The sequence below is a fragment of the Eleginops maclovinus genome, chromosome 19 (genome assembly GCF_036324505.1).
Source record: "Eleginops maclovinus isolate JMC-PN-2008 ecotype Puerto Natales chromosome 19, JC_Emac_rtc_rv5, whole genome shotgun sequence".
Classification (NCBI taxonomy): Eukaryota; Metazoa; Chordata; class Actinopteri; order Perciformes; family Eleginopidae; genus Eleginops; species Eleginops maclovinus.
Genome location: NC_086367.1, coordinates 25,139,078 through 25,164,708, shown reverse-complemented (window position 1 = coordinate 25,164,708; position 25,631 = coordinate 25,139,078). Strand labels below are relative to the sequence as shown.

Sequence of the window (25,631 nt, the reverse complement as noted above, 5' to 3'; positions counted from 1 at the left end):
AAGACAAAATTATTCTTGATCATCTTTTTACTTATTCATTTATTGATAAATACTTTTAGTAGTTTTCAGTTGTTTAATATTCCTTCTCATTATTCTCTGTGATGGTAAAAAGTTAAAAGTAGAACTTCGCTCCACCAACAGAAGAAGCTTCTGGGCAGGTGGGATTAGATGACGTTCCTCTGAGAGTTTCTGCTTTTCTCAGATTTTATTTTGAGACATTTGTCAGGATATTCACTTATTACTTCTTTTCAATGAATTTTGACTTTTTCTCAAAATTTAAAAAACAACATATTCCATGAATCTCTGAATTTTGAGGCCAAGTCAGGTGATTCTGGTAATTTCCAATATTTCTTTAGAATTCACGTGTTGTAAACATGGACTGTATAAATAATGGACGTAGTATCCGTGACGTCACCCATAGGTTTGTGAAGAGCTGTAATGAAGCTCAAAATGAGCGACTCCCACCGTCGACCTCTTCTCAGTCTACCTCCCGCGCGCTCCCAGCTAATCCAAATATGGACATAGGGTTGGAGCTGAAGCAGGCGTGGCTACTGAAACACGCCCATCTAGTTTGAAGCTACCAAGTTAGCGAAGGCTTCCAAGCTAGGCTACATGCTACCGTATGCTACATGCTACCGTATGCTACTCGCGGCGCTATCCCGCTAAAAGTCAACAGCACACCCTACGCGCTCATTGCTCCCGGTTGCCGGGTTGTATTACTCAGGGTAAGTTAACCGGAAACTATACAACAAAACTTGACATAAAGATGTATCTGTTATTGAGATTATACAGCACTAGTTTAAAAATGCTTGTTTCAAATCTAGACGTAATTTGCAACACTATATTTTGACCCGAAATGTGGCCAGTGTTACCGTGAATCAGCGTACCGTTAACGTTTCATTTGAAACAGAATTTACATTTTCACATGATTCAGTTCACGAGTCGTTTATGGAACATTACAACGTTACTTTGAATACGTTTAATAAATTGAGTTACATGTGATGGTAAATGTAGTATTGATCCTGGCTTGCATAGTCATAGTTATTATTGCTGCTTTAAGGAATTATAAACCAGACACATTATCAGAGCCGAGGCTGTTAGCGGGGCTAGCGGAGCAGACAGCTAGCGGCTAGCGCCACCTGACGGCACTGACCTGTCAATCAAAGCGACCACGCCCTTATTTATGCATCACTTTAAGCCTTAATTTAATTAAAACGGGAGAGTTATATAGAAATTCACCCTCCTCACAGTTGTCATGAATAGGGAAATTAGCTATAGAGACCAACAGGAATTGTTGTACCACGCTGTAAACAAGTTTATTTCTGCTGTAAAAACTGGCACTTTAAAATGGGGGGGGGGGGTTATGTAAATTGCTCTTCTTTTGGAGCCAGGCCACGCGGCCATTCGATGAACTGCAGTTTTTGGCACTTCCCTATGTGTTTCACTGTTCGGCACCGGAGGTTGCCCCTTGGTTGTAAACGGTGTTATTCCTGTTGGTCTCCGGGACGACAGGGGGCGGTCTGTTAAAAGTAGCTCCGCTCTCCACCAACCGAAGAAGATGTTTTCCGGGTCAGCGCCGATTGGATGACGTTACTCTGAGTTTCTGCTTCAGTTTCATCACCACATCCACAAACAGACGGTAAGACCCTCATATTCTCCTCTAATGGACCCTGGTTCCGTTCCTCTACCTCCCGAGCAGCCCTGGAGGCTCTGTGGGGACTCAGAGAGAAGCTAACTAATGGCTAACGATGAGCTAATGCTAATCTTCTGTTTACACTGACGGGCTAACCGCTAATGCTAAGCTAACGTTAGCGCAGAGAACCAGCTGTAAACATTCTGTCACTAACAGCCGGATTATAACCTCTTATAAACATCAGGGTGGTTATAGATCAGATGATAGAGGGTTGATAACTAAGTGTGAACATGTCGTGTTTCTGTTTGAGAGCTGAAACGCTTCCATATGCCGACTGTTGTGAAATATAAACCTGATTTATTATAATACTGATCATTCTGCTGGAGTATACTCTGGTACACTGAGAGAAATATATATAAAAACTGAGAGAAATGTTTATATATATATATATATATATATATATATATATAAACTAAGTCATTATGAAAACAAACCGAGGAAAACGAAGGGATTTAGTTCAATTAAAACATAAAACCAGTTGTTTTTACAGCAGAAATGAAGTTGAAACACTGAATTTGTTTAAACACGGCTCCTTGTCGGTCAGAGAATAGTTTAAAACTGACGATCGGGTTTTTAAAGCCTAGTGACATACTCAATTATTACTGAAAACATATTCTCAACATATTTTAAAAAGCCTGGAACCAGAGGTGGTGATTTCCTATTCATGCACTGATTAATAGTTTACTACTTATTTCAATGATGATAAACAACAAACAGAGTTTCTATTGGCCACTCATCATCACAACACACACACACACACAGAATGAAATACATTGAATTGCAAAGATGTAGCATGACAGGGTGTCTGCGGGGTCTTAAAAAGTATTAAAAGTTGATAAATCAATCTAGCGAAAATGTAAGGCTATTCAAAAGTATTGAACAGCATTTTCCAAGGTGTTAAATGTTGTAGCTTGTTTTCAGTAAGTATATAAATTGTCCAAAGAGGTTGTATTCTAAAGTTTGCCTGAATTTAATCATTGCGTAGGTGTGCAGTGAGATATTGTGTAGTTTATTTATGGCATCCCGTTGGATTTGACGTCATCTGAACAGGACATCGCGCGCTCACTGACTGACTTCTGCTTGATAGCGCGGTCTACGCCGGTTGACCGTTATGGGGAAGTGTAAGTTTGCGTCCAAATGATTGGAAGAGAAGGAGTTTAAACCATAGCTGAGACCCGTCGCTGGGAATAACCGCGATGGTTCTGCTGCGTGTGTCGAAGGTGATCAGTGTAGCCTTGATGGGGGTCAAAGCTGTCCGGTCCCACACGCTAAGTGCTAACCACAAAGCCGCTGTGGGACGCAGACAGCAGGTCGCAATTGCGCACTTCTGCGCAACATCACTGCCCCTACCGTCACCGGTTAGAACTCTTAAAATGTATGGAAAGGGTCTTAAAAAGGGTCTTAAAAAGGGTCTTAAAAGGTATTACATTTGACTTCAGGATTCCTGCATACACCCTGCATGAGGTGAATTGTTATTCAACCCTCTTTACTCTTACATTGTCGTAATTCAGGTAAACAGAAACTCGTGTTGTTGTTGTTCAGTGTGATCTCTGACTTAATCAACAAGAGGACTCTGTCTTCAGTGAGAGATGATTATTTCCCTAAACGTGTCATCGTGTTGCGTTCAAAGCCCTCCCTAAAACCTTCCTTCTCTTCTCCTCTGAAACAGGAAGTGTGTGTCATACTGTGCCTTTACCTGTCAGCTCACCTGCTGATTCTCTGACCCATCAGTAGGGGGGCTCCCCTCCACACACACATCTGTTTTAACACACACGGTCAGTGACACACCTTCTCTACTCATCTTTGATCAGCTTTGTCTGCATAAAGCCTCTAATGTTTTAGTGAAAAACAAATGTTTATTTATTCTGTTTTCTGAAAGTCAGGGGTTTAATGAAACGATGTTCATCAAAGAACCAGAGAGTGTTACTGTCACACAGTTTTTACAGTCAATACATGTATGTTACATGTAGAAACAGTGTGTGTGTTTCCTGTGACATCATTCTGACAGGTGTGTGTGTGTGTGTGTTTTAGGGTTAGCTTGAGCCGCCATCATGGTGTTAGCCGACCTGGGGAGGAAGATCACCTCCGCGCTGAGGTCGCTCAGCAACGCCACCATCATCAATGAGGAGGTAACACCCCCCACCCCCCCAGGACAATGTGCATGAAACTAGTGGAGAGGGAACGCTGAATACTTAACGGAGTGTGTGTGTGTGTGTGTGTTTCAGGTGCTGAACGCCATGCTAAAGGAGGTGTGTGCCGCTCTGCTGGAGGCCGACGTCAACATCAAGCTGGTCAAACAGCTCCGAGAGAACGTCAAGTCAGTACTAGATATAAACCCCGAGACTAGACCTGGTCTTGAATCTAGACCTGGTTCAGAGACTAGACCTGGTTCCGTCCCCAGTGGTGCTCTGACTGTGTTTTGACCCTGCAGGGCTGCCATAGATCTGGAGGAGATGGCCTCCGGGCTGAACAAGAGGAGGATGATCCAGCACTCCGTCTTCAAGGAGCTCGTCAAGGTCAGAGGATGCTCTGGAGCTGGGACCCAGATTGAGTGTGTATCACATGTTCATCATGTGTGTTTAATGTGTGTGTGCAGCTGGTGGACCCCGGTGTGAAGGCCTGGACCCCGACCAAAGGAAAGAACAATGTCATCATGTTTGTGGGTCTGCAGGGCAGCGGGAAGACCACTACCTGCTCCAAGGTGAGCCCACTCTCACCCGTAAACACACACATCTGTACAGCCCCCTCACCTGTACACACACATCTGTACAGCCCCCTCACCTGTACACACACATCTGTACAGCCCCCTCACCTGTACACACACATCTGTACAGCCCCCTCACCTGTACACACACATCTGTACAGCCCCCTCACCTGTACACACACACACACACACACACACATCTGTACAGCCCCCTCACCTGTACACACACACACACACACACACACACACACACACACACATCTGTACAGCCCCCTCACCTGTACACACATATCTGTACACCCCCACCCCACTGTGGTACCTGTTGTCTCACTGTGTGTGTGTCTGCAGCTTGCCTACTACTACCAGAGGAAAGGCTGGAAGACCTGCCTCATCTGTGCCGACACCTTCCGAGCAGGTACACACACACACACACACACACACACACACACACACACACGCTCTCTCTAACACACACACGCTCTCTCTCTCTAACTCACACACACACACACTCTCTCTAACTCAAACACACACTCTCTCGCTCTCTCTAACTCGCACTCACTCACACACACACTCTCTCGCTCTCTCTCTAACTCACACTCTCTCTCTCTCGCTCTCTCTCTCTCTAACTCTCACACACACACACACACACACACACACTTTCTCTCTAACTCACACTCACTCTCTGTAACTCATACTCACTCTCTCTCTTCTGGTCTCAGGTGCCTTCGATCAGCTGAAGCAGAATGCCACTAAAGCCAGGATCCCATTCTACGGCAGGTGAGTCTCAAAGGAAGTGATGTCACCATGATCACGCTGTACCTTCAGAACAGGAAGTGAATTCTCTTCCTGTGTGCAGCTACACGGAGATGGACCCAGTAGTGATCGCTGCAGAGGGCGTGGAGAAGTTCAAGGGAGAGAACTTCGAGATCATCATCGTGGACACGAGCGGCCGGCACAAGCAGGAGGACTCGCTGTTCGAGGAGATGCTGCAGGTGTCCAACGCTGTGGTGAGTCCCAACGCCAGGAACACACTGCTGGTCCCTGTTGAATATTTTCTACTTCCCAGTGAGGAGAAAGTCTAGTATCTCAGGTGTGTGTCTACCTGTGTTTCCATAGCAACCGGACAACATCGTGTACGTGATGGACGCGTCGATCGGACAGGCCTGCGAGTCTCAGGCGAAGGCGTTCAAAGACAAGGTGGACATCGCGTCCGTCATCGTCACCAAGCTAGATGGACATGCGAAAGGGGGAGGAGCTCTGAGCGCGTGAGTGATGGCACAGCGAGCCCAGCCAATCAGAGAGGCCGCCTGGACTTACTTTAATGTTTTATATTCTTCGAAAAGTAAAATGAACTTTTTTGTGAATTGAGTCAATCCTCGACATTTTGAGATTTTCCGAAAATTCAGAAGAAAAAGGTTTTAAAAAGAAGTAAAATCTTGAAAATGTTTTACAGTTTTAGAAGGTCTAAATTCTGTGAAGTCAAAATGCTTAAAAAGAAAAGACAGAAAGAAAATGTAAGTAGAAATTCAAGTCAAAACTCTAAATTTTGAGCAAACATCCAAATCTGGCAAATATCCCAAATTGTGCAAACAGCCGTAACGATGAAAAACGTTCTTAAAATAATGAAAGATTCTAAGAAAACTCCAATTTGGAGAGAAAAAGTAGAATCTGAGGAAAGTCAATATTCTGAATCATAATTCTGGAAAAAGGGATTTCATTTCTGTAATAAAATAGATCAGAGGGAAAAGTGTTTCTGTTTTATGTTTTGTTTCTAACGGAATGACCTGCTTCTTATCTTTCTTCTTATTTGACGGTGTTGTAGTTTTTGTAATTGACTGACGTTCTTTTGCTGCCTCCTGTCAGCGTGGCGGCGACCCGGAGTCCCATCATCTTCATCGGTACCGGAGAACACATCGACGACTTCGAGCCGTTCAAGACACAACCGTTCATCAGCAAGCTGCTGGGTGAGAGGGACCACACTTTATCTGTCTCACACACACACACACACACACACACACACAGCACTATACTGACACAGCTCCTCCTCCGCCTCAGGGATGGGGGACATCGAGGGTCTTATCGACAGAGTGAACGAGCTGAAGCTGGACGACAATGAGGAGCTGATCGACAAACTGAAGCACGGTGAGACCCTGAGACCCTTCTCATGCTGCTGTATTTATTATTATTATTATTAATATGAAACCTGTGCACTGCAGGTCAGTTCACTCTCAGAGACATGTACGAGCAGTTCCAGAACATCATGAAGATGGGGCCCTTCGGACAGATCATGGTAAACAAAGTGTCATCATGTTTTCTCATATTCTTCCAGCATTTCATGATCTTTTTTAGAGGTTTTTCACAAATGTTCCTATATTTCTTTTCACATCAGAATCAGATGTACTTTATTTATCCCAAACTGGGATTATTTTGCGTTGCAGCAGCGAAATGCAAAGAGAAGCAAAACAAAGACAAGTAATTAGAGCTAAAAAATAAAGTGAAAATGAAATATACAAAAGCACATGTTCCTGACATCTTTCTATGTTCTGACTGTGTGTCTCTGTGTGTGTGATGCGTTCAGGGGATGATCCCTGGCTTCGGGACAGACTTCATGAGTAAAGGGAACGAGCAGGAGTCGATGGCCCGGCTGAAGAAGCTGATGACCATCATGGACAGCATGAACGACCAGGGTAACCTCAGCAGTAATATAGATATATAAAGACAGTGATAACATGTAGAGAGGCTCATCCTGTCCGTCCCCGCAGAGCTGGACAGCAAGGACGGGGCCAAACTCTTCAGTAAGACGCCCAACAGGATCCAGAGGGTGGCCCGGGGTTCTGGGGTCTCCACCCGAGACGTGCAGGAGCTCCTCACCCAGTACACCAAGTTCGCCCAGATGGTGAAGAAGATGGGCGGCATCAAGGGGCTCTTCAAAGGTAGGGGGCTCTTCAGAGGTAGGGGGGGGTCCGGATATAATAAGAGAGGTACTGACCCAACCTATGTTCAGGGGGAGACATGTCCAAGAACGTGAACCCATCTCAGATGGCCAAACTGAACCAGCAGATGGCCAAGATGATGGACCCCCGCGTCCTGCACCACATGGGTGAGTCCCCCTCACTTACATCCCCCCACACTCCGCAAAGACCTTCACTGGCCTCCCATCAACTACACGGCCCTGGCCCTGATCCTGATCCTGATCCTGATTGACCTGTGTTTCCCTCTCAGGTGGGATGGCGGGACTGCAGTCCATGATGCGTCAGTTCCAGCAGGGCGCGGCCGGCAACATGAAAGGCATGATGGGATTCAACAACATGTGACCGACCACCAATCAGATGCCTTTAAACAGATGACCGTAAAGCTCTGCCTCCTGGCAGGTACAGGTGGAGGGGGCGGGGCTTAGAGAGGAATTGCAAAGAGACAAAATAAAGCTTCTTTAGAAACAGATGTGAAGGAGCAGCATGTCACTTATATGATGATCACATGTTGTACTGCTCCTTCACATGAGGAGGAGGAGGAGGAGTGTTTCTGGGCCTCGTTAATTTAATTCTATATAAGATGTTTGTGTATAAGATTTAAACGGAGAGTCTGTCCCGATTGGACGAGGAGACGTCACATGATGGTCAGGATTATGGTGATGATGGTGATGAAGATGACATTAGTTAGTGACAGTATTTTTGTCCGATAATAAACATTTGTATTGCACCATTTTAAACCTGCTGAGCGTTTATTCCATCGTTTGATATTGTTCAACGCTGCTTCAAAGAGACCCTGATAAGCTCCCCTTCCACCCGGAGGAGGGAGGAGAGAGGAGAGGAGCAACCAGACCATCCTTCAGGGTAATCCTCAGTTGCTTGCCCCGCCCCCTTACTGTGTATCCGTCTGATTGGACGCTGCTTGTCTTGACATGAGTTTAACAGCGGAGTGAAGACGACACATTAAAGGGAATCTCTCCTCAGTTTATTCTGTTTGTGTTGTAAAGGATTTATCGTCTAGTTGAGTAAAAATACATCTGAACAAAACAACTTTCTTCAATTTAATTTCTTTCATCGTCATGTTTATTCATGCTGCCAGTTTCTGAGCGTTGGGTTTAAGAGGTCAGTGTTCTATGTAGTGGATAGATGTGTAGACGTTAATAACTAAAGGAATAATATAACAGCAGGACACAATAACTACAGAGGGCGGGGGGGGTATTAATGTGCAGGTGTGTGTGGAACAGGTGACACACTGCTGCTGCTCTGGCAGACATGACTGCCATTTACTAGTTCGATTCATGCACCATCGGCCTATAATGGGAGAAGGGTTGCATCTGGAGGAACACAGGAAGCATGTGAAATATCACTCCTCTTCTCAATGAAAGGCCTGACAGAAAGCATGGTTTTATACTGCATTGGCAGTGAGATTAAAACATGTGGTTTTAGTGGAAGTCAATGAGAATGTAGTTCTTAAATATCCCTCAGGTGAGGCCTCCTCCAGCTGAATGTAGTTATTGAATATCCAGGAGTGAGACCTCCTCCAGTATTTCTTAAATATCCAAGAGTGACACCTCCTCCTGATTGTTCTGGTTTCTATTTTCCCCTCAGAGTGAGACCTCCTCCAGAGTAAGACCTCCTCCTGTAGTTCCTAAATATCCAGAGTGAGACCTCCCACAGAGTGAGCCCTCCTCCTGATGAACCTGGTTTCTGGTTTCCCCTCAAAGTGAGACCTTCTCTCGAGTGAGACCTCTTCCTGTAGTTCCTAAATATCCCAGAGTGAGACCTCCCTCAGAGTGAGCCCTCCTCCTGATGAACCTGGTTTCTGGTTTCCCCTCAATGAGACCTGTTCCTGGTGAACCTGGTTTCTGGATTCCCCTCAGAGTGAGCCCTCCTCCCGAGTAAGACCTCCTCCTGTAGTTCCTAAATATCCCAGAGTGAGAACTCCCTCAGAGTGAGCCCTTCTCCCGAGTGAGACCTCCTCCTGTAGTTCCTAAATATCCCAGAGTGAGAACTCCCTCAGAGTGAGCCCTTCTCCCGAGTGAGACCTCCTCCTGTAGTTCCTAAATATCCCAGAGTGAGAACTCCCTCAGAGTGAGCCCTTCTCCCGAGTGAGACCTCCTCCTGTAGTTCCTAAATATCCCAGAGTGAGACCTCCTCCTGTAGTTCCTAAATATCCCAGAGTGAGACCTCCTGATGAACCTGGTTTCTGGTTTCCCCTCAATGAGACCTGTTCCTGATGAACCTGGTTTCTGGTTTCCCCTCAATGAGACCTGTTCCTGATGAACCTGGTTTCTGGTTTCCCCTCAATGAGACCTGTTCCTGATGAACCTGGTTTCTGGATTCTCCTCAGTTGCACCGCCCTCAACCGTAAGACTCTACAGAGGGTGGTGAAAACTGCTCAGCACATCACCAGGACGGAGCTGCCATCCATGGAGGACCTCTACACCCAGCGGTGTAGGAAGAAGGCCGGTAGGATATTAAAGGACCCCCATCACCCCAGCACCAATCTGTTCTGTCTGCTGCCGTCTGGCAGACGGTACCGCAGCATCCGGACCAAGACCACCAGACTCAGAGACAGTTTTATATCACAGGCTATAAGACTGCTGAACTCCTGAGCTGTGTGAATGTCTACTCACATCTGTTTATAGTACACACATACATATATATATATATATATATCTATATATTATACACATCTGCTATACATATGCATCTGTCCATACCTCCTCATTCCACAGAGTAAAGTCTTTAAATACTCTCAATGTATTCCACATATGTATATATTTCACATCCTCAAATCTTTCTTGTTGTTATTGTAAATATTCTTCTCTCTTTTTGCACTATTTTATTATCTTATCTGCACCATGTATGTGGAGTTGTTGGAGGAGCATGGGACATAAGATTTTCATTGCCAACATATACGCTGTATCTGCTGTGCATATGACCAATAAAACCTTGAAACCTTGAAACCTTGTGTTGTTATTGTATATACTGTACTTCTTTAGTGTTGTTATTGTATATACTGTACTTCTTAGTGTTGTTATTGTATATACTGTACTTCTTTAGTGTTGTTATTGTATATACTGTACTTCTTTAGTGTTGTTATTGTATATACTGTACTTCTTTAGTGTTGTTATTGTATATACTGTACTTCTTTAGTGTTGTTATTGTATATACTGTACTTCTTTAGTGTTGTTATTGTATATACTGTACTTCTTTAGTGTTGTTATTGTATATACTGTACTTCTTTAGTGTTGTTATTGTATATACTGTACTTCCTTAGTGTTGTTATTGTATATACTGTACTTCTTTAGTGTTGTTATTGTATATACTGTACTTCTTTAGTGTTGTTATTGTATATACTGTACTTCTTTAGTGTTGTTATTGTATATACTGTACTTCTTAGTGTTGTTATTGTATATACTGTACTTCTTTAGTGTTGTTATTGTATATACTGTACTTCTTTAGTGTTGTTATTGTATATACTGTACTTCTTAGTGTTGTTATTGTATATACTGTACTTCCTTAGTGTTGTTATTGTATATACTGTACTTCTTTAGTGTTGTTATTGTATATACTGTACTTCTTTAGTGTTGTTATTGTATATACTGTACTTCCTTAGTGTTGTTATTGTATATACTGTACTTCTTAGTGTTGTTATTGTATATACTGTACTTCTTTAGTGTTGTTATTGTATATACTGTACTTCTTTAGTGTTGTTATTGTATATACTGTACTTCTTTAGTGTTGTTATTGTATATACTGTACTTCTTTAGTGTTGTTATTGTATATACTGTACTTCTTTAGTGTTGTTATTGTATATACTGTACTTCTTAGTGTTGTTATTGTATATACTGTACTTCTTTAGTGTTGTTATTGTATATACTGTACTTCTTAGTGTTGTTATTGTATATACTGTACTTCTTTAGTGTTGTTATTGTATATACTGTACTTCTTAGTGTTGTTATTGTATATACTGTACTTCTTTAGTGTTGTTATTGTATATACTGTACTTCTTTAGTGTTGTTATTGTATATACTGTACTTCTTAGTGTTGTTATTGTATATACTGTACTTCTTAGTGTTGTTATTGTATATACTGTACTTCTTAGTGTTGTTATTGTATATACTGTACTTCCTTAGTGTTGTTATTGTATATACTGTACTTCTTTAGTGTTGTTATTGTATATACTGTACTTCCTTAGTGTTGTTATTGTATATACTGTACTTCTTTAGTGTTGTTATTGTATATACTGTACTTCTTTAGTGTTGTTATTGTATATACTGTACTTCCTTAGTGTTGTTATTGTATATACTGTACTTCTTTAGTGTTGTTATTGTATATACTGTACTTCTTTAGTGTTGTTATTGTATATACTGTACTTCTTTAGTGTTGTTATTGTATATACTGTACTTCTTAGTGTTGTTATTGTATATACTGTACTTCTTTAGTGTTGTTATTGTATATACTGTACTTCTTTAGTGTTGTTATTGTATATACTGTACTTCTTAGTGTTGTTATTGTATATACTGTACTTCTTTAGTGTTGTTATTGTATATACTGTACTTCTTTAGTGTTGTTATTGTATATACTGTACTTCTTTAGTGTTGTTATTGTATATACTGTACTTCTTTAGTGTTGTTATTGTATATACTGTACTTCTTTAGTGTTGTTATTGTATATACTGTACTTCTTTAGTGTTGTTATTGTATATACTGTACTTCTTTAGTGTTGTTATTGTATATACTGTACTTCTTTAGTGTTGTTATTGTATATACTGTACTTCTTTAGTGTTGTTATTGTATATACTGTACTTCTTTAGTGTTGTTATTGTATATACTGTACTTCTTTAGTGTTGTTATTGTATATACTGTACTTCTTAGTGTTGTTATTGTATATACTGTACTTCTTTAGTGTTGTTATTGTATATACTGTACTTCCTTAGTGTTGTTATTGTATATACTGTACTTCTTTAGTGTTGTTATTGTATATACTGTACTTCTTTAGTGTTGTTATTGTATATACTGTACTTCTTTAGTGTTGTTATTGTATATACTGTACTTCTTTAGTGTTGTTATTGTATATACTGTACTTCTTTAGTGTTGTTATTGTATATACTGTACTTCTTTAGTGTTGTTATTGTATATACTGTACTTCTTTAGTGTTGTTATTGTATATACTGTACTTCTTAGTGTTGTTATTGTATATACTGTACTTCTTTAGTGTTGTTATTGTATATACTGTACTTCCTTAGTGTTGTTATTGTATATACTGTACTTCCTTAGTGTTGTTATTGTATATACTGTACTTCTTTAGTGTTGTTATTGTATATACTGTACTTCTTTAGTGTTGTTATTGTATATACTGTACTTCTTAGTGTTGTTATTGTATATACTGTACTTCTTTAGTGTTGTTATTGTATATACTGTACTTCCTTAGTGTTGTTATTGTATATACTTTGTCTAATTTCTGCATTATTTTATTTATCTTATTTGCACTGTGTATGTTGAGTTGTTGGAGGAGCTGGGATAGAAGGTTTTCATTGCCAACATATACGCTGTACTGCTGTGCAAATAAAACCTTTGAACCTTTGAGTGAGAGCTCCTCCTGGTGAACCTGGTTTCTGGATTCCCCTCAGAGTGAGCCCTCCTCTCGTTTCCCGCGCTGTGTCTTGACGTGGCGCCGGGGCCGCCATGTTGCTTGTGCCGTGTTGTCAGTAGCAGCTTCAGAGAAGCAGGTGAGTCGTTACTGATTTACACCTGGTTTACCTCTACGAACACACACCCACCTGGACCCGAGGACACAGAGCTGGACGGTCCTCAGCTCTCCTGAGTCTCTGTTACCTGTCAGTGACGCTGCTGTTTATCAGCTGTTAGCGGTTAGCTCACAGCTAACTGAGGGAGCAGTGGACTGAGTTTCTGCAGCTTCAGGTGAACAAGTAAGAAGCTCACCTGTCAGAGAGCCTGGTGAGTGAGGAGATCCTCTAAGACTTTACATATTCACCTCTAACTGTGAGACCTTTATCTGACAGCTGACTGAGGAGCTGGGGTTATCAACACTCAGAAAGTTATCAGAGTTTGGTTGTCTTTTATAATGTGTACAAATACCCGTGTACCTGTGCACAGTTTACATACTGCAGTTCTTCAGCTGATTTAAACATTACAGTTTTACTGAGACTTTCATCTGACGGCTGAACAAACAGCTGGGATTTCTTCATTCAATCCTCAGCAAAGTTGAGCAGTTTGTTGGAGCCTGTTTTCTAAATACCTATAATAATAACCAGGTCCGGAGTCCTGGGGGTCTTCAGGGTGGGTCTGACGGGGGCGAGGTCAGAGAGACAGAATTTGATTTTATGATTTGAGTTCTAATAACTCTATATTCCTCTGCAGATCAGCCCCCGACAGAGACCCCCCGACAGAGACCCCCCGACAGAGACCCCCGATGGCGACCTTCCCAGAGTTCATCGCTCAGAACGAGGAGCGGGACGGGGTCCGGCTCAGCTGGAACGTCTGGCCCTCTTCTCGTCTGGAGGCGACCCGGCTGGTGGTCCCGGTGGCGGCGCTGCTCTCCCCCCTCAGGGAGAGACCCGACCTGCCCCCCATCCAGTACGAGCCGGTCCTCTGCAGCAGGGCCACCTGCAGGGCAGTGCTGAACCCCCTGTGGTGAGAGGACACACACACACACACACACACACACACACACACACACACACACACACACATATTATCTTGTGTCTTTTCTTACTGCTGTTATAAGTAATTGTGTGTGTGTGTGTGTGTGTGTGTGTGTGTGTGTGTGTTTCAGTCAAGTGGACTACAGAGCCAAGCTGTGGGCGTGTAACTTCTGCTACCAGAGGAACCAGGTGCTGCACAAATTTTATATCAACACACACACACACACACACACACACTCTCTCTCTCTCTCTCTCTCTCTCTCTCTCTCTCTCTCTCTCTCTCTCTCTCTCTCTCTCTCTCTCTCTCTCTCTCTCTCTCTCTCTCTCTCTCTCTCTCTCTCTCTCTCTCTCTCTCTCTCTCTCTCTCTCTCTCTCTCTCTGAAATAATGACTATGGTCGGGTTTCAGTTTCCCCCATCGTACGCGGGGATCTCGGAGGTGAACCAGCCGGCTGAGCTGCTGCCTCAGTTCTCCACCATCGAGTACGTGGTGCAGGTGAGACCCCTCCTCAATACCTGAGACCCCCCCCCCGTAGACCTTTAATATAGATGTCTCCTCCGTGTCTTCTCCCTCGACCCTCCCTAGCATCAGTCAGTGCTTAGCAACAGTGTGTTATCCAGTATGAACAACCTCTGAAATGTCCGAACGGACCAATCCGAAGGGAGTATTCCCCGGAGCCGTGTACTAATGGATAATAAACCCTGTGTCCTCAGCGGGGCCCCCAGATGCCCCTGGTGTTCCTGTACGTCGTGGACACATGCATGGAGGACGAGGACCTGCAGGCCCTGAAGGAGTCCCTGCAGATGTCCCTGTCCCTGCTGCCCCCCCCCGCGCTGGTTGGCCTCATCACCTTCGGACGCATGGTGCAGGTTCACGAGCTGGGCAGTGAAGGCATCGCCAAGAGCTACGTGTTCCGGGGGGCCAAGGACCTAAGCGCCAAGCAGCTGCAGGTGAGGGGCCCTGAACGCACCACAGGTACAGCTATCTGTCCCTGAATACACCACAGATACAGCTATCTGTCCCTGAGTGAACCACAGATACAGCTATCTGTCCCTGAGTGCACCACAGATACAGCTATCTGTCCCTGAGTGCACCACAGATACAGCTATCTGTCCCTGAGTGCACCACAGATACAGCTATCTGTCCCTGAATACACCACAGATACAGCTATCTGTCCCTGAGTGCACCACAGATACAGCTATCTGTCCCTGAGTGCACCACAGATACAGCTATCTGTCCCTGAATGCACCACAGATACAGCTAACTGTCCCTGAACCCACCACAGATACAGCTCTGTCCCTGAACCCACCACAGATACAGCTAACTGTCCCTGAACCCACCACAGATACAGCTAACTGTCCCTGAGTGCACCACAGGTACAGCTATCTGTCCCTGAATACACCACAGATACAGCTATCTGTCCCTGAGTGCACCACAGATACAGCTAACTGTCCCTGAGTGCACCACAGATACAGCTATCTGTCCCTGAATACACCACAGATACAGCTATCTGTCCCTGAGTGCACCACAGATACAGCTAACTGTCCCTGAGTGCACCACAGATACAGCTATCTGTCCCTGAATACACCACAGATACAGCTATCTGTCCCTGAGTGCACCACAGATACAGCTATCTGTCCCTGAGTGCACCACAGATACAGCTAACTGTCCCTGAGTGCACCACAGATACAGCTATCTTACCCTGAATGCACCACAGATACAGCTATCTGTCCCTGAATGCACCACAGATACAGCTAACTGTCCCTGAATGCACCACAGATACAGCTAACTGTCCCCGAACCCACCACAGATACAGCTATCTTACCCTGAACGCACCACAGATACAGCTAACTGTCCCTGAGCGTACCACAGATACTGTAAGTTAATCAAGGACCTGAGCGACAAGCCCCCAAGGCACCACAGCAGTGGCTTACTGTCCCTGAATGCATCACAGCTGTAGTAAATATCATACTGTTAGTCCTGCAGCACCTGAACACATCACAGCTGCATTTGAATGTCCCTGAACGTCTCACCGCTGCAGGTATATCACTGATGTTTGTAAATTACAGCAGCACCTGAATGCCTCTCAGCTGTGTGTGTAGTCCCCCTCCCTCCTGTGCAGCCGGGGCTTCTGGGAGTTTTCTCTAACAGTGTGTTCCTGCAGGAGATGCTGGGTCTGACCAAACCTGCAGCGGCTCAGACCAGAGGGGCTCAGCCGACCCCCCCGCCACTCTGCAACAGGTGAGGGACATTCAGAGTGAGTCAAACAGCTGGCTGTGTTTCAGGAGTATTAACAGTGCCCCCCCCCCCCAGGTTCCTGCAGCCAGTGCAGAAGGTGGACATGAACCTGACCGACCTGCTGGGGGAGCTGCAGAGAGACCCCTGGCCCGTCACTCAAGGGAAGAGACCACTGAGGTCTCTGGGAGTCGCCATGTCCATCGCTGTGGGGCTGCTGGAGGTGAGGGGGGGCAGGGGGTCTTATTAATCAGGATCAGAACAGAACCTCGTCTCTGACCGTGAGAACACCTATTTATCACCCACAGTGCACTTTCCCCAACACGGGGGCCCGGATCATGACGTTCCTGGGGGGTCCGGCCACACAGGGTCCAGGGATGGTGGTGGGGGACGAACTGAAGACCCCCATCAGGTCCTGGCACGACCTGGAGAAGGACAACGCCAAGTTCATGAAGAAGGCCACCAAGGTCAGCGGATACTTTATATATATATATATATACTCTATATACTGTGGTATAACTGTGTGTGTGTGTGTGTGTGTGTGTGTGTGTGTGTGTGTGTGTGTGTGTGTGTGTGTGTGTCGCAGCACTACGAGGCTCTGGCTAACAGAGCGTCGGCTAACGGTCACATCATCGACATCTACGCCTGCGCTCTGGATCAGACCGGCCTGCTGGAGATGAAGTGCTGCCCCAACTACACCGGGTATACACACACACACACACTCACACTCACACTCACACTCACACTCACACTCACACTCACACTCCCTACCTCATGATGTTTAATATTACCTGTGTGTGTGTGTGTGTGTGTGTGTGTGTGTGTGTGCAGGGGCTACATGGTGATGGCGGACTCCTTCAACACCTCCCTCTTCAAGCAGACCTTCCAGAGGGTCTTCACTAAAGACGTGCAGGGCTCCTTCAAGATGGCCTTCAACGCCACCCTGGAGGTCAAGGTACCAACACACACTGTCTCTCACCCACTGTCTCACACACTCTCACCCACTGTCTCACACACTGTCTCACACTCTGAACCCCCCCTGTTGTTTTGTCCCAGACGTCCAGAGAGATCAAGGTCTCCCGGAGCTATCGGGCCCTGTGTGTCTCTCCACGCTAAAGGCCCCTGCGTCTCAGAGAACGTACGTATGATACTACCCAGTACACAGAGGGTGTATTAATACACTACCCAGTACACAGAGGGTGTATTAATACACTACCCAGTACACAGAGGGTGTATTAATACACTACCCAGTACACAGAGGGTGTATTAATACACTACCCAGTACACAGAGGGTGTATTAATACACTACCCAGTACACAGAGGGTGTATTAATACACTACCCAGTACACAGAGGGTGTATTAATACACTACCCAGTACACAGAGGGTGTATTAATACACTACCCAGTACACAGAGGGTGTATTAATACACTACCCAGTACACAGAGGGTGTATTAATACACTACCCAGTACTGTGATACCTAATATATATATCAACAGGAGATAGGAACGGGAGGAACCAGTCAGTGGAAGATCTGCGGTCTGGACCCCAGCACCACTCTGGCTCTCTACTTCGAGGTCGTCAACCAGGTACACACACACACACACACACACACACACACACACACACACACACACACACACACACACACACACACACACACACACACACACACACACACACACACACACACACACACACACACACACCAGTAAAGCACCACTTCAAATCAATAAAATCGAAAGCACACCGCAGTCCGTAAACCTTTTATTCTGATTATGGTGTGAGTGGTTTTTATTCAGCCGGACCCTCAGCTTGCTCCTGAGGATGGGGGAGGAGAACCTCAGTCTGCAGGGTCCATCCTCTGGGGGCCCTGAATGTGTGCATGACAGATACTTCACTGTGCGCTAGCTCAAAGCAGAGCTACGGGGGGCGTCTCCTCATCAGGGCGTCGCACACGTTGCCATCTCCTTCCTGCAGCGCCAGCACGCTGGAGTGGAAGCATCAGCTTAGTGCACGTCTCTCTGTCCACGGTGCATGCTCCATCGTCCTTCTGTAGTTCTGCACTACATTTCCCAGAGTGCAGTCTGCTGCCGCTCAGGTGTGGGTGTCGACTGACTCAGGTCTCTGCGGTGTGTGTGTTTGTGTGTGTTATTGGCGATGATGGGGGTCGGGTTGTAGTCGTGGTGCTGATGCGATTGGCTGTGTCCAGCTGGAGGGGGGAGCTCTGGGGGCGGGACTCCTGCTGCAGCCCCCCCACACACACTTGCAGACACCTGCGCAGGCTGCGACGCACCGCCGCCCTGCACCTGCTGCACGCACGCACGCACACACACACACACACACACACACACGTGTTACTGTGTGGCCGCCTCTCAGCTGTCAGCCAGGTGTGTGTACTCACCTCTGGGTCAGGCAGGTGATCCAGGGGTTCAGGGCGGTGCTGCTCAGGACCAGCCAGGTGGAGAGAGCCGAGACCACTGACGGACTCTGATGACCACTGAATGTCTCGTACACACACACCGAGATGTAGGGCAGCCAGCACACCAACACACACACTGAGAGAGAGCGAGAGAGGGGGAGAGGGAGAGAGTGAGGGGGGGGAGAGAGAGAGAGAGGGGGGGGAGAGAAAGAGAGTGAGGGGGGAGAGAGGGCGAGAGAAAGAGAGAGAGGGGGGGAGAGAGAAAGAAAGTGAGGGGTGAGAGAGTGGGGGGGAGAGAAGGAGAGAGGGCAAAAGAGAGAGAGGGGGAGAGAGAAAGAGAGGGAGAGAAGGAGAGAGGGTGAGAGAGAGGGAGGAGACAAGGAGAGAGGGCGAGAGAGAAAAGAGAGAGGGGGAGAGAGAGAGCGAGAGAAAGAGAGTGAGGGGGACAGAGGGCGAGAGAGAGAAAGAAAGGGAGAGGGGGGAGAGAGAAAGAGAGGGAGAGGGGGGGAGAGAGAAAGAGAGAGAGGGGGAAAGAGAGAAAGAGAGTGAGGGGGGGGAGAGAGAGAAAGAAAGTGAGGGGGGAGAGAGAAAGAGAGAGAGGGGCGAGAGAGAGAGCAAGAGAGGGGGGGGGGGCGAGTAAGGTTTCTGTCTGGCTTAGGCGTCTCTCCTCTGCTCGCTGATTTTTTGGTTGTTTTTTTTGTTTTTCCGCTCTCCCGCTCTAGCTTTCTCCTTACGTCCCAAACCCCCCACCCCACCACCCCCCACCCCGCCCACCCCCCCCCCCCTCTCCCCCCCCCCCCCCCCCCCCACCCCGCCCAGCCCCCTCCCCCCCCCGCCCCCCCCCCACCGTCCATTCTTACTCCCAGCCGATGCCTGCCCTACATGCCAACTTTCCCCCCCACTGCCCCCCTTCCACCAGCCACTGCCCCCGCCCCCTATCGCCCCCCCCCCCCCCCCCCTGTCCATTCGTACTGCCCCCCCCCCCCCGCCCCCCCCCCCCCCCCCGTCCATTCGTACTGGCCCGCCCCCCCCTGTCCATCGTACTGGCCGCCCCCCCGCCCCGTCCATCTTACTGCCACCCCCCCCCACTGCCCCCACCCCCCCTGCCCGCCCCCCCCCCCCACGCCTTACTACTACTGCCCCCTCCCGTTCCATGCGTACTGGGGGGGGACTGACTGCCCCCCCCCCCCTGTCCATCGTAATGCCGCCCCCCGTCCATTATCTATGCTGGCCCCGCCCGGCCCGACTGCTCTGGCCCGCCACTGGTACTGGACTTGCCGGGACTGCCGACTACTCTGCCAGACTCTACTTCCCCAACTGAAACTAACTACTGCCGCCCCCCCCCCCTGTGCCATCGTACTGGCCGCCCCCCGCCATCTTTTACTAAACAGCCGCCCCCACTGCCCTCCCGCCGTCCATCGTACTGCCCTGGTCCCCCCCCCCCCCGCCACTGACTGCCGGACTACTACTGCCACTTTGCCGCCCACCAAACTGGGTACTGCCCCCCCCCCGTCCATCGTACGCCCCCCCGTCCATCGACTGCCCACCGCCGCCCGGGGCCGCCCCCCCCTGTCCATCGTACTCTGCCCCCCCGTCCATCTTCTACCTTACTGCCCCCCTACTGCCTACTGCCCCCCCCCCCGTTTCCATCGACACATTTACTTAACGCCCCCCCCCCCCTGCCTCCCCCAGACCAACGTAACTTGCCCCCCCCCCCTGTTCATCGTACTGTTCGACCCCCCCCCCTGCCCCCCCCCGTCCATCGTACGTCCCCCCCCCCCCCCGTTCCCCCGTCCCCCCGTCACCCGCTTACTGTCGCCCCCCGCCCTGTCCACGTACTACTGTCCTCCAAACTGTCCCCCCCCCTCCCCCCTGTCCCCCCTCCCCCTAACTGTCCCCCACTGTCCCCCGTCCCCCCCGACTGTCCCCCCTCCCCCCCCGCCCCCCCCCCTGTCCCGTCCCCCACCCCCCCCCCCCCCCCCGTCCCACCCCCCCCTCCCCCCCGTCCCCGTCCCCCCACCCCCTCCCCCCCCCCCCCCCCCCCCCCCACCCGACTGTCCCCCCCCCCCCCCCACCGACCCCTCCCCCCCCCCCTCCCCCCCCTCCCCACTGGTCCCCCTCGACCCTTCCCCTCCCCCCCCCGCCCCCCCTCCCCGTCCCCTCCCCGTCCCCTTCCCCCCCCTCCGCCTCCCCCCCCCCACTCGCCACGTCCCCGGTCCCCTCCACCGGTCCCCCCCCCCCCCCCCTCCCCCCCCCCCCCCCCCCCTCCCCCTCCCCCTTCCCCCCCCTTCCCCCGTCCCCACCCCCGCGTCCCCCCCCCCCCCCCCCGTCCCCCCGTCCCCCCCCCCCGCCCCCCCCCCCCCCCCTCCCCCCACCACACTGTCCCCCCCCGCCCCCGCCCTCCCTCCCCTCCGCCCCCCCCCCCCCTCCCCCCGTTGTCCCCCCCCCTCCCCGTCCCCCCCCCCCCCCGCGCCGCGTCCCCTGGCGTCCCCCCCTCCCCCTCCCGCCCCTCCCCCCCCCCCCACTGTGTCCCCTCCCCCCCCCCCCCCTCGTCCCCCCTGTCCCCCCCCCCAACTGTCCCCGCCACCCTTGCCACCCCCCCCCCCTCCTGTCCCATCGTTTAAAGAAAACAACTGTCCCCGTCTCCCCCACTGGTTCCCCACTGCCCCCTGTCCCTCCCCCACTGTCCCCCCCCCCTGTTTCCCCGTCCCCCCCCCCTGTTCCCATCGTATCTGTCGACCACGTGAAACTACTGTTACCCTGTCCTGTACTGTCCCTTATTCCCCCTGCCACTGTCCCCTCCCCCCGCTCCCTTTCCCCCCTTCCATCGTACTGGGGACAGGTCCCACATGGTCCCCACTGCCCCCCCTGTCCAATCGTACTGTCCCTACTGTCCCTACTGTCCCTTGTCCCTCCCTACTGTCCCCTTCCCTACCCCCCTCTATGATCGTACCTCCCCCCCCCCCCCCTGTCCATCGTAAATTGCAACGGTCCTCCCCCCACTCTAGGACGTACTGTACTGCAACTGTCGTCTTCCCCGTCCCCAACTGTCCCCCCCCCCCCGTCCATCGTACTGCCCCCACCCCCCTGTCCATCGTACTGCCCCACCGCCATCTAACTTCTTTACTCCCTGCTGCCAACTTACTTCCATCTTACCTGCCCCCACCCCTCCGCCCTACGTACTGCCCGAACTGCCCTCCACCCCGTTCCATCGGTACTGCCCCCCCCTGTCCATCGTACTGCCACTGGTTACTGTACAGTAACTGGCCCCCCGTAACTTGGTTCGTATACTGAACTGCCCCGCCCCCCCCCCCCCCGCCCCCCCCCCCTGTTCCATCGTACTGGACTGGGGGTACAAACTGCGGGGCCCCCCGCCCGTGGGGCCCCCCCCCCCAGTCCATCGTAGCTGTCCCTCCCACCACTGGCAGGTTAAAACCCACGGCGTCAGCCGGGGGGGAGGGGGGCCGGGGGTGTCTCGTCCCGTCCCTGGTCCCCCCCCTGATGTCCATCGTACTGTCAAACTGTCCCGTCGTCTGTCCCCGGTCGTCCCTCCTGTCCTGTCCCTGTCGTCCGTTCGGCTTCCGTGGGTCCTTGCCGGTGACTGTCAGTCGTTCCGTGTCTCTCACTGTCCCGTCCGTCGTCCGTCCCGTCGGTCGGTCGCTCTTCGTCCCTCCTCCGTCCCTGTTGTGGGTGTCGTCTTCCGTCTCGTCTTCCTGTCGTCCGTCGTCTCCTTCGTCCTGTCTGTCCCGTCGTCCGTCCCCGTTGTCGTCCCCTCCCTCCCTGTCCGTGTCTGTAGTCCTACTGTCCCCTCACTGTCCCGTCGTCCCGTTCTCCACTGTGGTCACCGTTCCCCCTGTCCAGTCCTGTCCCGTCGTCCGTCCCCTTCACTGTCGTTCTCGTTCCTTGTCGTACTGGTCCGGTCTACTCCCTCCGTCCGTCTCGTCCCGCTCCCCTTGCCTGTCACTGTTTCCCGGTCCTGTCCGTCCCCCGGTGTCTCTCGGGTCGTTCGTCCCCTCGTCTCGTCGTCTGTATCGTGGTACGTGTCGTCGTCTTTCCGTCGTCCTGTCTCCGTGTCTCTCGTCGGTCCCCCCCTCCTGTCTCCCCCCGTGTCTCCCTGTCTCCTCCCGTGGACTGGGGTGTTTCGTTCTCCCTCCGATTTCGTCTCCGTTTCCACCCCCTCTGGTACTGTTCCCCCTCCGTCCCGTCTGTTCCGTCGTCTGTCTCCCCGTACTTCGTGTCTCGTGTCCCAGATGTCCGTGCCTGCCCCACTGTCCATTCGTACTGGGTGTCCCTCCCCCTGTCCATTCTCGGACTGTCCCTGTCCCTCCCCCCTCTATGATCGTACTGTCCCCCCCCCTGTCCATCGTACTGTCCCTCCCCCCTCTATGATCGTACTGCCCCCCCCCTGTCCGTCGTACTGTCCCTCCCCCCTCTATGATCGTACTGTCCCCCCCCCTGTCCATTGTACTGTCCCTCCCCCCTCTATGATCGTACTGTCCCCCCCCCTGTCCGTCGTACTGTCCCTCCCCCCCTCCATGATCGTACTGTCCCCCCCCCCTGTCCATCGTACTGTCCCTCCCCCCTCCATGATCGTACTGTCCATCCCCCCTCCATGATCGTACTGTCCCTCCCCCCTCCATGATCGTACTGTCCCTCCATGATCATACTGTCCCTCCCCCCTCCATGATCATACTGTCCCTCCCCCCCTTCATGATCGTACTGTCCCCCCCCCCTGTCCATTGTACTGTCCCTCCCCCCTCCATGATCATACTGTCCCTCCCCCCCTTCATGATCGTACTGTCCCTCCCCCCCTCCATGATCATACTGTCCCTCCCCCCCTTCATGATCATACTGTCCCTCCCCCCCTTCATGATCATACTGTCCCTCCCTCCCTTCATGATCGTACTGTCCCTCCCTCCCTTCATGATCGTACTGTCCCTCCCCCCCTTCATGATCGTACTGTCCCTCCCCCCCTTCATGATCGTACTGTCCCTCCCCCCTTCATGATCGTACTGTCCCTCCCCCCCTTCATGATCGTACTGTCCCTACCCCCTCCATGATCATACTGTCCCTCCCTCCCTTCATGATCGTACTGTCCCTCCCCCCCCTTCATGATCGTACTGTCCCTCCCTCCCTTCATGATCGTACTGTCCCTCCCCCCCTTCATGATCGTACTGTCCCTCCCCCCCTTCATGATCGTACTGTCCCTCCCCCCCTTCATGATCGTACTGTCCCTACCCCCTCTATGATCATACTGTCCCTCCCTCCCTTCATGATCGTACTGTCCCTCCCCCCCTTCATGATCGTACTGTCCCTCCCTCCCTTCATGATCGTACTGTCCCTACCCCCTCCATGATCGTACTGTCCCTCCCCCCCTTCATGATCGTACTGTCCCTCCCCCCCTTCATGATCGTACTGTCCCTACCCCCTCCATGATCGTACTGTCCCTCCCCCCCTTCATGATCATACTGTCCCTCCCCCCCTTCATGATCATACTGTCCCTCCCCCCCTTCATGATCATACTGTCCCTCCCTCCCTTCATGATCGTACTGTCCCTCCCTCCCTTCATGATCGTACTGTCCCTCCCCCCCTTCATGATCGTACTGTCCCTCCCCCCCTTCATGATCGTACTGTCCCTACCCCCTCCATGATCATACTGTCCCTCCCCCCCTTCATGATCGTACTGTCCCTCCCCCCCTTCATGATCGTACTGTCCCTCCCCCCCTTCATGATCGTACTGTCCCTACCCCCTCCATGATCGTACTGTCCCTCCCCCCCTTCATGATCGTACTGTCCCTCCTGTAGTCTGCCAGGAGATGCGGGGGGGGGTGACTGACCTGAGGTGGACAGCATGGCGATAGAGCTCCTCAGGTAGACGTTGGCAGGAACGTAGTAGCAGTGCAGCTCGTTGCAGATGAAAGTGCCCCTCCTCGCCTGCCTCCTCGCCACACACACCACGAGTCCGTACAGAGAGACCATGGCCAGCAGCGGCGGTGCCAAGCCCCCCCCCCACCCACAGCAGCACGAAGGCCCTGTGGGCGGGGCTGAAGCTGGGGCCGCACAGGAAGCTGGCCTCGCTGTAGGCGTAGCATCCGAACCCCAGCAGGGGCAGCACCGCCCCCCCCAGGCAGACGCTCCACAGCAGCAGCAGCACGGCCCGGCAGCGAGCCGCCGTCACCAGACTGCCATAGCTCAGCGCCAGACAGATCTCCAGGAACTTATCAACGGAGGCCCAGGCCAGCGAGTGCAGCGAGGAGGTCTGCAGAAGCAGCAGCAGGAAGCCCCCGCCCTGACACAGGACGCCCTCGCTGGGGGGGCCGGAGGGGGGCGTCAGGCCATGGTAGATGGCGAAGGGGAAGGCAGAGAGTCCGAGGGCGATGTCGCTGAAGCAGCAGCTCAGAGTCAGGCTGAGCGTGTCGCTGCGCAGCTCCCTGTGCAGCAGCAGCAGCATCAGCTGCAGCATGTTCCCGCTGAGCGAGGCCACCCCCGACAGCAGCATCAGAGCTGAGTACAGCAGGGGAAGGGCCCACATCTTCCAATCAGGAGGCTGTCGGTTCGATCCCGGCCCCTGCAAACAACATGTGGATGTCGGCAAGAAACTGAACCCTGAGTTGCTCCTGAGGGCCAACCGGGTGTGAGAGTTAGCTTTCCTCAGTAGCGCACTGCTCTGTGTGAACGGGTGAATGCTGACAGAATATGAAGCACCAACAGCCAGTCCGGTAACCCGTTGAATTTGCGGACTCAGAGTCCCTGAGTCTCAGAGTCGTGGAGTCTCAGTGCCCTGGCGTCCCGGAGTCCCTGAGTGTCCGAGTGTCTACGAGTCCCGGAGTCTCCGAGTCTCCACGAGTCCCAGAGTCTCTGAGTGTCCGAGTGTCTGAGTCCCCGAGTCTCTGAGTCCCGGAGTCCTCGAGTCTCCGAGTCTCTACGAGTCCCAGAG

At 50.6% G+C, this 25,631-nt stretch overlaps 3 protein-coding genes across 4 annotated transcripts in view; 2 read left to right on the top strand and 1 right to left on the bottom strand.

Moving 5' to 3' along the window:
• Positions 1-580: 580 nt before the first annotated feature.
• srp54 (signal recognition particle 54) lies at positions 581-8,106 on the top strand. 2 transcript variants are annotated; one of them, XM_063909267.1, is made up of 18 exons: positions 582-725; positions 1,513-1,639; positions 3,363-3,468; positions 3,725-3,822; positions 3,919-4,010; positions 4,125-4,209; positions 4,290-4,394; positions 4,746-4,812; positions 5,117-5,174; positions 5,254-5,404; positions 5,514-5,662; positions 6,261-6,361; positions 6,453-6,539; positions 6,614-6,687; positions 6,976-7,084; positions 7,160-7,330; positions 7,402-7,497; positions 7,620-8,106. In XM_063909267.1, exons 4-18 carry the CDS (start codon positions 3,745-3,747, stop codon positions 7,709-7,711), a joined length of 1,515 nt encoding a protein of 504 aa, XP_063765337.1. In that variant the 5' UTR covers positions 582-725; positions 1,513-1,639; positions 3,363-3,468; positions 3,725-3,744; the 3' UTR covers positions 7,712-8,106. The 2 variants fall into 2 exon arrangements, with proteins under 2 accessions (XP_063765338.1, XP_063765337.1); XM_063909268.1 differs by lacking the exon at positions 3,363-3,468 and having other exon boundaries at positions 581-725.
• A 4,923-nt stretch (positions 8,107-13,029) lies between these two features.
• sec23a (Sec23 homolog A, coat complex II component) overlaps positions 13,030-25,631 on the top strand; it is a 22,721-nt gene continuing 10,119 nt past the window's right edge. The window contains 13 exon segments of the mRNA XM_063909567.1: positions 13,030-13,332; positions 13,756-14,028; positions 14,171-14,228; positions 14,447-14,533; positions 14,752-14,988; positions 16,203-16,279; positions 16,352-16,496; positions 16,582-16,740; positions 16,860-16,975; positions 17,105-17,228; positions 17,330-17,353; positions 17,355-17,411; positions 17,772-17,861. Of these exon segments, the coding sequence (XP_063765637.1) occupies positions 13,808-14,028; positions 14,171-14,228; positions 14,447-14,533; positions 14,752-14,988; positions 16,203-16,279; positions 16,352-16,496; positions 16,582-16,740; positions 16,860-16,975; positions 17,105-17,228; positions 17,330-17,353; positions 17,355-17,411; positions 17,772-17,861 (1,395 nt within the window). The 5' untranslated portion in view covers positions 13,030-13,332; positions 13,756-13,807.
• The window catches only part of LOC134881004 (adenosine receptor A2b), a 7,148-nt gene continuing 88 nt past the window's right edge, over positions 18,572-25,631 (bottom strand). The window contains 3 exon segments of the mRNA XM_063908085.1: positions 18,572-18,830; positions 24,532-24,703; positions 24,705-25,631. The exon segment at positions 24,705-25,631 is cut by the window's right edge and continues 88 nt beyond it. Coding sequence (XP_063764155.1) covers positions 18,673-18,830; positions 24,532-24,703; positions 24,705-25,226 — 852 coding nt within the window. The 5' untranslated portion in view covers positions 25,227-25,631 and the 3' untranslated portion in view covers positions 18,572-18,672.